This window comes from Xenia sp. Carnegie-2017, unplaced genomic scaffold (assembly GCF_021976095.1).
Source record: "Xenia sp. Carnegie-2017 unplaced genomic scaffold, XeniaSp_v1 HiC_scaffold_23, whole genome shotgun sequence".
Lineage (NCBI taxonomy): Eukaryota > Metazoa > Cnidaria > Anthozoa > Malacalcyonacea > Xeniidae > Xenia > Xenia sp. Carnegie-2017.
In genome coordinates, this window is record NW_025813486.1 from 856235 (window position 1) to 868608 (window position 12374).

General features: G+C 32.6%; 1 protein-coding gene across 1 annotated transcript; it reads right to left on the bottom strand.

The window, feature by feature from the left end:
* Positions 1 to 751: 751 nt before the first annotated feature.
* On the bottom strand, positions 752 to 8389 carry LOC124447945. Its single transcript, XM_046998940.1, has 2 exons — positions 7786 to 8389; positions 752 to 2388 (listed from the first exon to the last, which is right to left on the bottom strand). Exons 1-2 carry the CDS (start codon positions 8387 to 8389, stop codon positions 1211 to 1213), a joined length of 1782 nt encoding a protein of 593 aa, XP_046854896.1. The 3' UTR covers positions 752 to 1210.
* Between the last annotated feature and the right edge of the window lie 3985 nt (positions 8390 to 12374).

Here is a 12374-nt window from a genome sequence, read left to right on the forward strand (position 1 = left end):
TAGTAAAAATTTGGCTCTGCAACGTAAACATTTGCGTGCTATTTTACTTGGAGTATTATATTTCCGCGCTTTTGTGACTGAAAATAAATACATCCACCATGACACTCAAGTTCAATAACTTAGGGAAAAATTGTTTACATCAAGCGCCACTGTATCATAACTTCTGGCCACTATTTCTGGCTAAAAACGATGTCCTTACAGTTGTGACTCATGACTCATTGAGTCATGACTTGAGAATGTGAAAATGATTTTGAAATGCCATTAAATTACACATAATTTAATTGAAATTGAAGATACCTTCAAATCTAGAAATACAAATCGTCAGGGGAGGCATGCTTTGGGTAGGTGAGAGCCCATCCTGAATCATAATGTTGAGTTTGCTTAACAAGTAAGAACAATTTCCAAAATGGCACAATGTGATTATAGACTTTACAAAAAATTCTTTATAGTCTTGCTTTCAAAAAAAGAAGACTTCCTAATTTGATAAATGAAATACAAGTTACCAAAATTGCATGACTATTAGAGAAAGCACATTTTTTCATTATCATGGTTCATCTCCATACTCTCAATGTTAAATACATTCGATTAAATTTTTACAGACAATAAAGATATAAGTGTAGGGTTACAAATATCTTCAGGCAATTAACATATGAAAAGCAGAGTAACAGACGATACATAGGTCACAACTCGTACAAAAGCCGAAAACATAACTGAAAATATGAAGAAAAAAACATTAAAACTTTGCCTTAACTGACTTTTGAATTTTTAATGGTAATTGGTATTAGTAATGTTTCATTACTTACACTGAATGGCTATAAAGCTAAAATATAGTGTAGTTTACAGCAATAACAATCATGAATAACAATCATTATGATTATCTATAACTATTTATTATCTAAAATACTTAAAAATACTATAGATGTAGAATTGATCTAACATTTTAAAACTATTGTATGATCTAAATATTGGTTTACCAAAACATTTAGGATTACTTTCATTAATATTAATATTATATTTTTTTATGGAAAATTTACTGAAATAGCTATAAGCTGTTTCGTTCCAAAAAGTAATGATGAAGGCCTTAAAAGCCCACAAATTGATAAAACTTGAAAAACAATGCACAACTGTCTTTTTACAGCCGATTCTTCTGCCTCACTGCCATGACTGTAGCTACTTTTCTTTCTTCAATTCTTGACACAGACAGACCTAGTCACAAACGTAAGTAAAGCACTGTTTCCCTAAAGACACCTGATCCATAATCCACTCGTTGATAATTTAGGTCGTGAAAAGAGTCACGTTTCAGATGGTTTCTGTTTTCATTGATAAACTCTTGTACTCTGGAAATGTTGAAGCCAAAGAATGCGATTCCTTTGTCATGTTGTACACGAATGTAGAAGCTCTCAAAATTGGCTTTTGTTGAAACGCCTGACTGCGAATCAAATATGGTATTTTTGTCTCTGCAGAACCATTCGCAATGACCTGAACCATTAAACATGAGTCGGCCAATCATTAAGGCAGGTGTCTCGGAGGATAGATTCATCATCGCTAACCAAGCTTCTTTAATCTTTCCTTCACGCAACAATGGATCAATAGGGTATTTAAACCATTTTAGAAAATAAACAAGTTTAGTCTTTTCTAAGATATTCATGAGTTGAAGGCAGTTCAAATCATTTTTATCGAGTAATTTTTTGCCAACAGCGTGGGCTGTGATTTGCTTTTCCAAAGAACGACCACAAAAGGAAGGCAAGTCACTTATGTACGTCTTGCAAATATCAACGAAACAACAAAGAACGCAATCGTTTTCACAAAGCCTTCCCGCATTTTTCAAATTTTCACGTTCCTTTAAAGCCAATGCAATCTGATTTTTCTTTTGACTCAACAATGATACTTTTTGTTCTAAAGATGCATTTAGCCTTGCAATCTCATCTTCTCGTTGACTCAACATTGATACTTTTTGTTCTAATGATGCATTTAGCCTTGCAATCTCATCTTCTCGTTGACTCAACATTGATACTTTTTGTTCTAATGATGCATTTAGCCTTGCAATTTCATCTTCTCGTTGACTCAAGATAGAAACAGTTTGTTTTAATGATGCGTTCAGAGATGCAATCTCCTTGTCTTTTTGATTCAAGATTGATACATGTTGTACTAATGATTTCTTTACCAATGTAATCTCATCGTCTCTTTCCTTCAATGTGGACTTGTACTCTTTCAAGGTAGTACTTAGCGAAGTAATTTCATTGTCTCTTTTTTTCAAGATTGATAGTAAGTAATTACAATGTTTGCAGTTAGACAATGTGCCTTTACTTTCCTCCATGGCCGGTGGTAGTGGAGTATTCGAACATGAATTTTCGTCCATTGTGAGGCTTGCTTTCACCCAAGAATTTCCTACACATAAGATACAACAATCTCAGATAAGTCATGATTAATATTATGAAAGAGATCACCCGAAAGCAAGCATCTAAATGATTTGATGTTCTCCTACTGTTCAGTCTAGTGTCTTTGATCATCAGGAGTGTCAAAATTTGAGTTTTTAATATGCACTAAAGTTAGTTAGTATATTCCTCAGGAATGATACAATGTTTAAAGAAGAACTACATAAAGGACTCAACTTTCAACACCAGATCACTCCTGATGAAGACTCTGGTCTGGATCATATAAGGAATCAAACTTCTAATAAACTCCATTCACATGTAATGTCTTCATCAGGAGTAATCTGATGCTGAAACTTGAGTTCTTATATACTCTAGTCTACTGTCTTCATCAGGAATGATCTGATGTTGAAACTTGAGTTCTTATATACTCATAATTATAATGGTTTTATATACTTACTAATTATAATGGTTTTTATTATATAGTCTCTATATTAATTGCTTTTATAACTTTCAGAGTTACCATAGACAAAATTAAATCATGCTTTTACCCTAAATGTTTTTGTAATACATTGGAAAGCATTGTGTGTAACTGAATAGGGGGCGGTGAGGGGGTTGAGAAAATCAATGATTTTATTTTGTAAACCCAGAGATATCCAGTCAATCTTCCCACTATTCAAAAACAGAATTTTGCCCTTGTTTTAAAGACATGACATACAGTATGTTACATTTGAATTGATTGATAGGTACATGATGGTTAATTTGCTTACTGTAATTTATATAATGAAACATTAAGTTCTATCTTACCATGAGAATGGACCTTAATAGTTTGATTAAAATTAGTATACTCTTTTCTTACAGTCTACTTCACATAGACTCACACTAAGTATTACATTTTAGCTTCCCCTTTGCTTGGCATCCTAGTATCTCTATTCTATCTATCAATCATTGCATATTTCATGCACAAAATCATTCAAGTGCTAATCAGAGGAAATGATTAAGTAATGAACAAAAAAGGAAATAAAAATCAGCTTATTTGCCACACATTAAATAATTTTTATTGCTAACTTGTTTAACTTTCTTTAGCATGTATTAGTAAGGGATTGTGATAAAATATGTATGTATATTTTGCCATTGCTCTTCAGTCATCCTGTAAAACAATTATAAGAGATGGCAAACAAGCAATCTTCCGGACAGTTAATGAAAGAAGAGAAGATTAAAGACTTGGAAAAGCAACTAAAAGACATCATTGTCAGCATAGAAGACTTACAAAAGAAAGAGAAAATTATCAAAAATGAATTGAAAGAGTTAAAAGCAAACCAGGGTACTGTGGTTTTAACATTAATTCCCACCTAAAGTATATATAAGTCTTCAGGTTTCAAAATGAGACCACTCCTGACCAAGAAGCCAACTAGACTGCTGATGAAGAGATTAGACTGGAGTATATATAAGGACTAAAGTTTCAACATCAGATCACTCCTGATGAAGACACTAGACTTAAGTATATAAGAACTTATGTTAAAACATCAGATCACTCCTGATGAAGACACTAGACTGGATCATATAAGGAATCAAACTTCTAATAAACTCCATTCACATGTAATGTCTTCATCAGGAGTAATCTGATGTTGAAACTTGAGTTCTTATATACTCTAGTCTACTGTCTTCATCAGGAGTGATCTGATGTTGAAACTTGAGTTTTTATATACTCCAGTTTATTGTCTTCATTAGGAGTGATCTGATGTTGAAACTTTAGTTCTTATGTCCTCCAGTCTAGTGCCTTCATCAGGAGTGATCTGATGTTTAAACATAAGTTCTTATATACTTAAGTCTAGTGTCTTCATCAGGAGTGATCTGATGTTGAATCTTTAGTCCTCATATATACTCTAGTCTAATGTCTTCATCAGCAGTCTAGTTGGCTTCTTGGTCAGGAGTGGTCTCATTTTGAAACCTGAAGACTTATATATACTTTAGGTGGGAATTAATGTTAAAACCACAGTACCCTGGTTTGCTTTTAACTCTTTCAATTCATTTTTGATAATTTTCTCTTTCTTTTGTAAGTCTTCTATGCTGACAATGATGTCTTTTAGTTGCTTTTCCAAGTCTTTAATCTTCTCTTCTTTCATTAACTGTCCGGAAGATTGCTTGTTTGCCATCTCTTATAATTGTTTTACAGGATGACTGCAGAGCAATGGCAAAATATACATAAATATCTTATCACAATCCCTTACTAATACATGCTAAAGAAAGTTAAACAAGTTGGCAATAAAAATTATTAAATGTGTGGCAAATAAGCTGATTTTTATTTCCTTTTTTGTTCATTACTTAATCATTTCCTCTGATTAGCACTTGAATGATTTTGTGCATGAAATATGCAATGATTGATAGATAGGATAAAGATACCAGGATGCCAAGCAAAGGGGAAGCTAAAATGTAATACTTAGTGTGAGTCTATGTGAAGTAGACTGTAAGAAAAGAGTTTACTAATTTTAATCAAACTATAAAGGTCCATTCTCATGGTAAGATAGAACTTAATGTTTCATTATATAAATTACAGTAAGCAAATTAACCATCATGTACCTATCAATCAATTCAAATGTAACATACTGTATGTCATGTCTTTAAAACAAGGGCAAAATTCTGTTTTTGAATAGTGGGAAGATTGACTGGATATCTCTGGGTTTACAAAATAAAATCATTGATTTTCTCAACCCCCTCACCGCCCCCTATTCAGTTACACACAATGCTTTCCAATGTATTACAAAAACATTTAGGGTAAAAGCATGATTTAATTTTGTCTATGGTAACTCTGAAAGTTATAAAAGCAATTAATATAGAGACTATATAATACAAACCATTATAATTAGTAAGATGTGAAAACATAATATCGTCTTATCATGCATTATTTTCAGTCGTGTTTATAGTCATACGTATATGAGAGAGTTTTGCCTAAGTAAAATTTCCTCACTTTGTACGTTATCTTATTATTCTATAGTTTGTTTAAAGCGATTGCTTTTTGCTTGATTTCACAGTTAATTAATCCGAGTGGCGATAGGAAGCAATAAAACATCGAATTGTAACTGATCAAAATCAATTAACTTGCTTAGCTTCTAAAAATAAGAAATGCTCGATGCAAAATCTTTGAGATTACTGAAAAACATAATAATGCAATGAAAAATTAAATATTTGTCGTCAATTTATATAACGTGTTGCAATTTGCAAACAAAATTGCGTCATATAACGACAAATTTCTCAGTGTTTAACGGTTTATTCAAGCGATCAACAACGTACGTATTGGCGTATTGCTGCCAAGATTTAACATATATAATGGACGTGGTAAAACATAAACAATAATTAAAACACTTACTTGAGATACGCGAGATTTTCGTTCTTTAAATCACTTTTATAATGATACCTTCAGTAAATATTTATAGATGTTAATTTGCAACATTAATCACCTAATTTAATATTAACTCATTCATCCGAAACTTAATTTTTGGCGCGAAAATCATATATACTTCCGGGCATCCGCAGTTCTGAACTGTGCCTTCAGGATTACACAGATTTAGTTTAGGTGGGTTTGGTTGACGAATTTCTCATGGAATATGGAATTTTCATTGCAGCTTTACAACAGGCGCATTTAATCTCGCATTTAAGGAACACGACAACGACATGTTTTATAAAAATAAACATTTTCAAGGCATATTTCTCAGTATGTTACAATCTTTGTATAGTGTTGATATAACATATATGTTTTCAAATACATGATGCACTAATATCATAAAAAATGAATTATAATACATTGAGAAGATGACGTGAGTTCTTTGAGAAGCTTGTATTTTATTACTTCATTCAGTTGAAAACCTGGATTAGCCTCCGAGGAGGCCTGGGGCCCACTTGATGGTGTGTTGCTTTTATTAAGTTTACTTTGAAAACAGTTTTTTACCATATTTTTGAACATTATTTGCTCATTTAAAAAGCCAGTAGTCAAACAATTCATTTGAGACTATAACTGGCCACATTCTAAGGTCAGCAACTAGTCGTTGTTCAAAATTATTAGTCATTGTAATTATTGGCTTTAGTTCTGTAGTCGTCGCTTGTTTTATTAGTTGAGCAATTTGATAGATCAGTTGGGTGGCCCTTTTTCGCTCCTTTTGTTAAGTGGCCCAGGGCATTGGCCCCTTGGAGTACCACTAAACCCAGTCCTGTACTAAGTGTTTTCATATTCTAAAGAATACTTACATGGTTCATGCAATTTGAAATACAAATACTAATCTTTTTGGCTTTAATATCCATAGGTTCCTGTTCCACAGTTGAGTATTTCTTCGTCTTTAGTAATAATTATCGTCAATTTGACAATGGTGAATTCACAGCATTTCATTGCAGCTACTTGTAGCTAAGCTACACACAAGACAATGACCAATAGGTCGTTAGCAAAGGTTTATTTTTGAATCGCGATAAGTTCAACCTTGCTGCTTTTTGTCCTTCATGAGAGAATTCAAACAACTCATCGAGAGATTGCATTATACATACTTTTAAAAGCTCTAATCGTCAAAACGCAAAATCTACATTTCAAACTATAGACTTTAAACATATTTCTGATAAGCTATTAAACTTCCTGGAGAGAAAGTTTTTGTGTGATACAACAACCTTTGAAGTTGTTTGTCACTGTATTTCTGTTTTAAAAACAGTTAAAGATTTCAGTCGCTGTAGACGAACATAAAAATTAACGAGTTCTTGATATGTTGAAAGTTACAGACGTGATTTCAAAACCCACAAACTATAAACTTATGGTCTCATGTGTCGAGCTGTTTAAGAATTCACATGTTGTATTTAGTAGCGTTCCAGCCTGTTATCTTACCCCCTTCAAAAAATTTCGATATTGACATGAATACATCAATACTAATTAAAGTTCAAAATTTTATCTGAAATGAAAACGAAGCTAAATACAAATTTTTGCCCAATATCAAGAATCATAAGTCATAAAATTGTTAAATAACTCAAAAACCAAGATGTATTTTGAAGATAAACTCTCCACTTTCATGACTGGTTACGCACTTAAAATAATATGCAAATAGGGCCTATTTAACAGAGTCATATTACAAAGTAAAGTAAATTTTACATTGTGTGTGCTTTCATGACAAATTAAAAATGTAACGAACACCTTAAAGCTGCGTAATTGATCTTTGTTTTCAATGCAGAGGATTATAAACTTCAGCCCCAAAATCGCAATGCAATACATTTACATTTTTATATTTTCCAATTCAACAACGTGATCATCTCAGCACCCGCTTCTCCGTTTAGAATTCAGCTCAGGATTTAGAATGCGGTTTAGGATGTATATGTAAACAATCTTTATGTGGCTCAACAATTTTGCACAGTTTTTCAAAATTAACTGTGTACACTTCTAAACCCATGTCTTTAGACACGTATTTAACAAACTCCTCCACATTCGTTACACCCACAAATTCACTTTGTGAATCATAAATGATTCCTTTTTTTGCTGTGTCAGTGTTGCAAGTAACGCAATGACCATCACCTCGAACTGTCTCGTTTTCATATGAATAAATCTTTCCAAGAATGAGAACAGATCTGTCGACTGATGAAATGTGGTTCCACGCCTTTATTCTTACCTGCAACCACTGACTTCTATCAACTCGGAAATCAAACGCAACATGCTCTGACCAAACTATTTCAGATTTTTTCAAAATATCCATAAATGCATCACAGCGCAAAGGAAGAGGGTTCTTGTGATCAATTATTGGGCTTTGCAATTGGGCGTAATAACTGACAATAATTTTCTCTAAATGTCTGCCACAAGGATAAAACTTCCATTTTTTCTCACATATGGAAACAAGGCAACATAGTACGCAGTTGTAGTCACACAGTTCTCCTTGACACTGCAAGTTTTTCTTAAATTCATGATTTTTCGTTGCTTTTTCATGATTCAATAATCTCATTTGTGCCTCCAGCTCTCTGGTATTTGCCTCCAACTTAATAATTATATACTTTTGCATTTCCATTATTTTTTCTTTGTTTTGTGATGAAATTTCTGCATTTATTTTTTCTTTCCTAAGCCGTCTGATTAAATCCTTTTGCCCTTCAAATGAACGTTCGATTTGAGGAGTTTCTTCTACATGCATGGACTGAGCCATTCTATATAAGTAAACGAAATAATTTATATGAAATACGTTATGGTGTTCAAAAGTTTCATATCTATTGTAATTCTCAAATTACGCCAAACTGGTTGTTTCAAATTTAAAAGTTTTGCGTAGGTACTAAATCAGAATATTGTGAAATTGCTCGAGAAGATTTATTTGATAATAAGTATCGAATCGTTTCCATTTGCCAGAATCTATTAACGCCTCGCTGAATCCCGGCTACCAGGCTCATGTGAACAGCCCCTTACATTCGTATAAATTTCAAAGAATTAGGGGCTGTTTATATTATGAGCCCGGTAGTCGGGATTCAGCAAAGTGTTAAAGTGCCTATGTCAGAAAATGAGACTTAACATTTTTGAAATCTATGGTTAAAATGAGTTATTAAGTTCTAAAACATCACCAGCATCACCTTCTAGCGTATAGAATATATTATACACATATACACAGTTCAATTACTTCCAACTGCATTTTACGTCGTTATAAAGGCAATAATTTGGGGACCCGCGAGAAGAAAAAACCAGGGCCCTAATATGTCTAAACGCGGCCCTGTTCAGTTATATTCAATCCAATGATCCCAAAGTTAGTAAAAAGGCTTTTTCTATTTTTTGTTTAATTTCAAACTATTCCACCGTTCAAGCGAAATCTTCCTCAGGTTTTCATTTTTCAATTCAAGATTAATATTTACTCTCAGTGAGTCAAAACTTATACCTTCCTATATTTCGTCGATTTGTTTTCGTTCATGTGTTAAATATACAACTCGTTCATGGGACATTATTTCATGCGTCTGTAGTCTGAACTCTTAAATATCGTGGCTCTGAATTAATCAAATTGCTCGATTTCCCTATTCTGTTGCCTATTTGCACACGGATCTTACAGTACATGCAGTAACAGACCCAGGGTTTTGCAAAGTAAATTATACTGTAATATTTTTGAATTAAAATACCTTTATATGGTAAGAATGCCATTTGGCCATTTGATATGAAATTACAATGGATGAAATCTTAACAATTGGTGGACTATTGCATTATTATTACCGAACTCTGGATCCACCTTTGGCCTCATGTTGTAAAATTTGCTTCGCAATTGTTTGATTGTATGAAGTGTTAAAGTATATCTTAGTCTAAACATCAAACATTTTAAGTCTTGAAAAATATTGAAACCTGTTTAGCTCCATAACATTGGAATTCTGTATAGGAGGTAGATCGACATTCATCGGTTCAGCAGTTTCCATTTGATTTACAACTTCCAGCTCTATTTGACTAGGACAATGAAAATGCAGATTTTCAGTATGAGTTAAAATAGCTTTAAATTTTTCTATGTTGATTGGATAAACTTCTAATCCTTGGTATTCCGATAAACAGCTTGTGAAGTTTTCCTTATCGCTTGCTTGTTCCGAATCCTTGTGATAGAGCGCTATAATGGTCTTTGCTTCTTGAAGTTCTTTTCTCCATCTGTCATGTTCCAGGTTTTCCTCTTCTGTCATTTCGTCTACATAAGAAAGAAAGATCATGAACCGTCTCTAATACAATTTTCAAATCTTTTATTTGAAAAATTCAGGAGAATTAATTCGATGCGTTAAGGCCATTGATGGATACATAAATTAGATTGGTAACGCACAATAAAATGTATAGTTGGAAAATTGAAGCCCCAAGTTGGCTTATTTGCTTTACAGCTCGTATCACACTTTCTCATTAAGTTATGGTAGGATTGTTTTCAACTTGTGATGCAGCTTTTTAAACAATGTGGAAATGTTACAGAGTCTTGATACTGTAATTGCTTTTTTTAATTTAAAAAATTGGAATTTGGTATAGTTGTTGTAAAGCTGTAAAATTGTGTCTTGGAGCTGCATTATTGTATCAGTTTTGATAAAATATATATTTCAGCAAAGAAAGAAAAGTATTACTAATCAGAAAAAATTACATAAAAGCACAATCAATCACATTAGACTAACTCGTAGAAGTGCCTTTATCTGATGTACATAAAAACGTTTTTAAATAAATACAGAACAAATACAAAGTAAGGCGTTCTACCACGGTTTTATTTTCTTGTTTTTAACGAGTTCTAATACAAGTCATAATAAACAATAATCGTTGTATATAAGACCATTTCGTTGTACTGCACACCGTTGTAATCCATAATCATTGATGTTTCGATAATCTTACACGAAGTAGCGTATAATCCCATGACCATTGCTTTATTTTCATTGGATAGTAAAAAATACATGTTTAATTACATTCATGAATTTCGCGGGAAAATAAACAGACACATCAACCTAAATAATCAGATGGAAATAGAACTTGCTCTATTTTTATCCGACAAGATCAGTGGAAGCCGACTTGTCAAAATATTGTTTCTGCTGAAACATGAGTCCTTAAGACTCTCTTATATACTCTTTAATTACAAGTGTCTTCATCAGGCAACGTGTATTGTGAAAACAAGGTTACCTTTGGATTCTAGCTGTTGTATTTCATATGCAATAGAGTCATTTCGCATTTGTAAATCTTCAATTTTGGTTTCATTATCTTTATATTCTTTTTCAAGATGTTTGATTTTCTCTACTTTTGAAATCTGTTTAGGGTACTGCATGTTTGCCATCTTCAATAATTAGTCTGAAAAAAAATTGCAAAACATACTATAGTCCTAGTTTGTTTAACCATCCTTAATCAAGTAATCTTTACATGGGAAGGGTATTAAGACGAGTTAATTGGTGAGCAGCAAGAAATTATCAATTGCTATATTTAAGATCGATCCATCAAAACACATTAAAAATTTATCAGTTTCCTCATTTTCGTACTTTATTCATATTATCAAACCACAATTGGTTTCCGTGTTTGAATTATTTGAATGACATAATCTGAATACGCAGGAAAAAGTGAAAGTTTAGATAAGCGCACGAAAGATGTGACGAAATTATGATAATATTGTATTAAAATAGCTCAGCATGTTTCCATCAAAATATAAAGAAAATTCCGAACCATGTCAAACAAAAATATTTAACATTCAAACCTTAAAATAAATCGAAACAATGAATATTTGAAAAGTTGATTTCATTTTCATACGTCGTCGATAAAGCAAACGCAGCGTTCTGTCGCGTTGAATATTCTGCTATAATACTTTAGCAATAATACGATTTATTTATAACACAAGTTTCAAATTTGAAACGAGGAACTCATTTAACAAAACGCCCAAAACAACAATCTCATAGAAATACGTCGAAAGGAATTTCATAACTAAATCGTAAGAAAAATACTTGAAAAATACTAAAAATTTTAAGTTGCTATTTGACGGATATCGACAGTGACAATACCATTGTAATTGTAACCATGGTATGCACACAGCAAAGGCTAAACGGTAAATTCACTTACACCACTATATGTATGGACTAGTCTCCTATATCGCCTACAAAAATCTGGTCAAAACAAGTTGATGAAATTTGCATTGCTTTAGCTCTACGCCATGGGCGGTTATCTCGAACTATTACTTTGTGAAAGCTTGCTTATTTCGGATCTTAAACCTGATCTTAACCAAAACCCTTAGTCCATTCCTATGTCACTCTTCTAGCCTCACTATAATTAGTCAATCTTCTTATTTTATAACCTTATATCATCATTCTGAATTTCTGAAGATGTCATGCGTTGCGATGAAACGTCAATAAAAATGTCTTTTATATATTTCTAATTACAATGGTAATTCATTTCATTGCCATAAGATAGGCATTAATGTTCATTATACGATTATGTTTCCCTCCTGGGAAATCTATCGCCATTATTATATACATAATTTTTCTCTGTTTACATGCATCATTTCGGGAGAATTTGACAAACTATTTCTAACAAATAAC

Coding starts and splice junctions, on each gene's coding strand:
- LOC124447945 (XM_046998940.1), bottom strand. CDS start 8,389: ATGCAAAAGTATATAATTATTAAGTTGGAGGCAAATACCAGAGAGCTG. Junction 2,389..7,785: donor ATACGTGTCTAAAGACATGG/GTTTAGAAGTGT, acceptor TCTTATGTGTAG/GAAATTCTTGGGTGAAAGCA.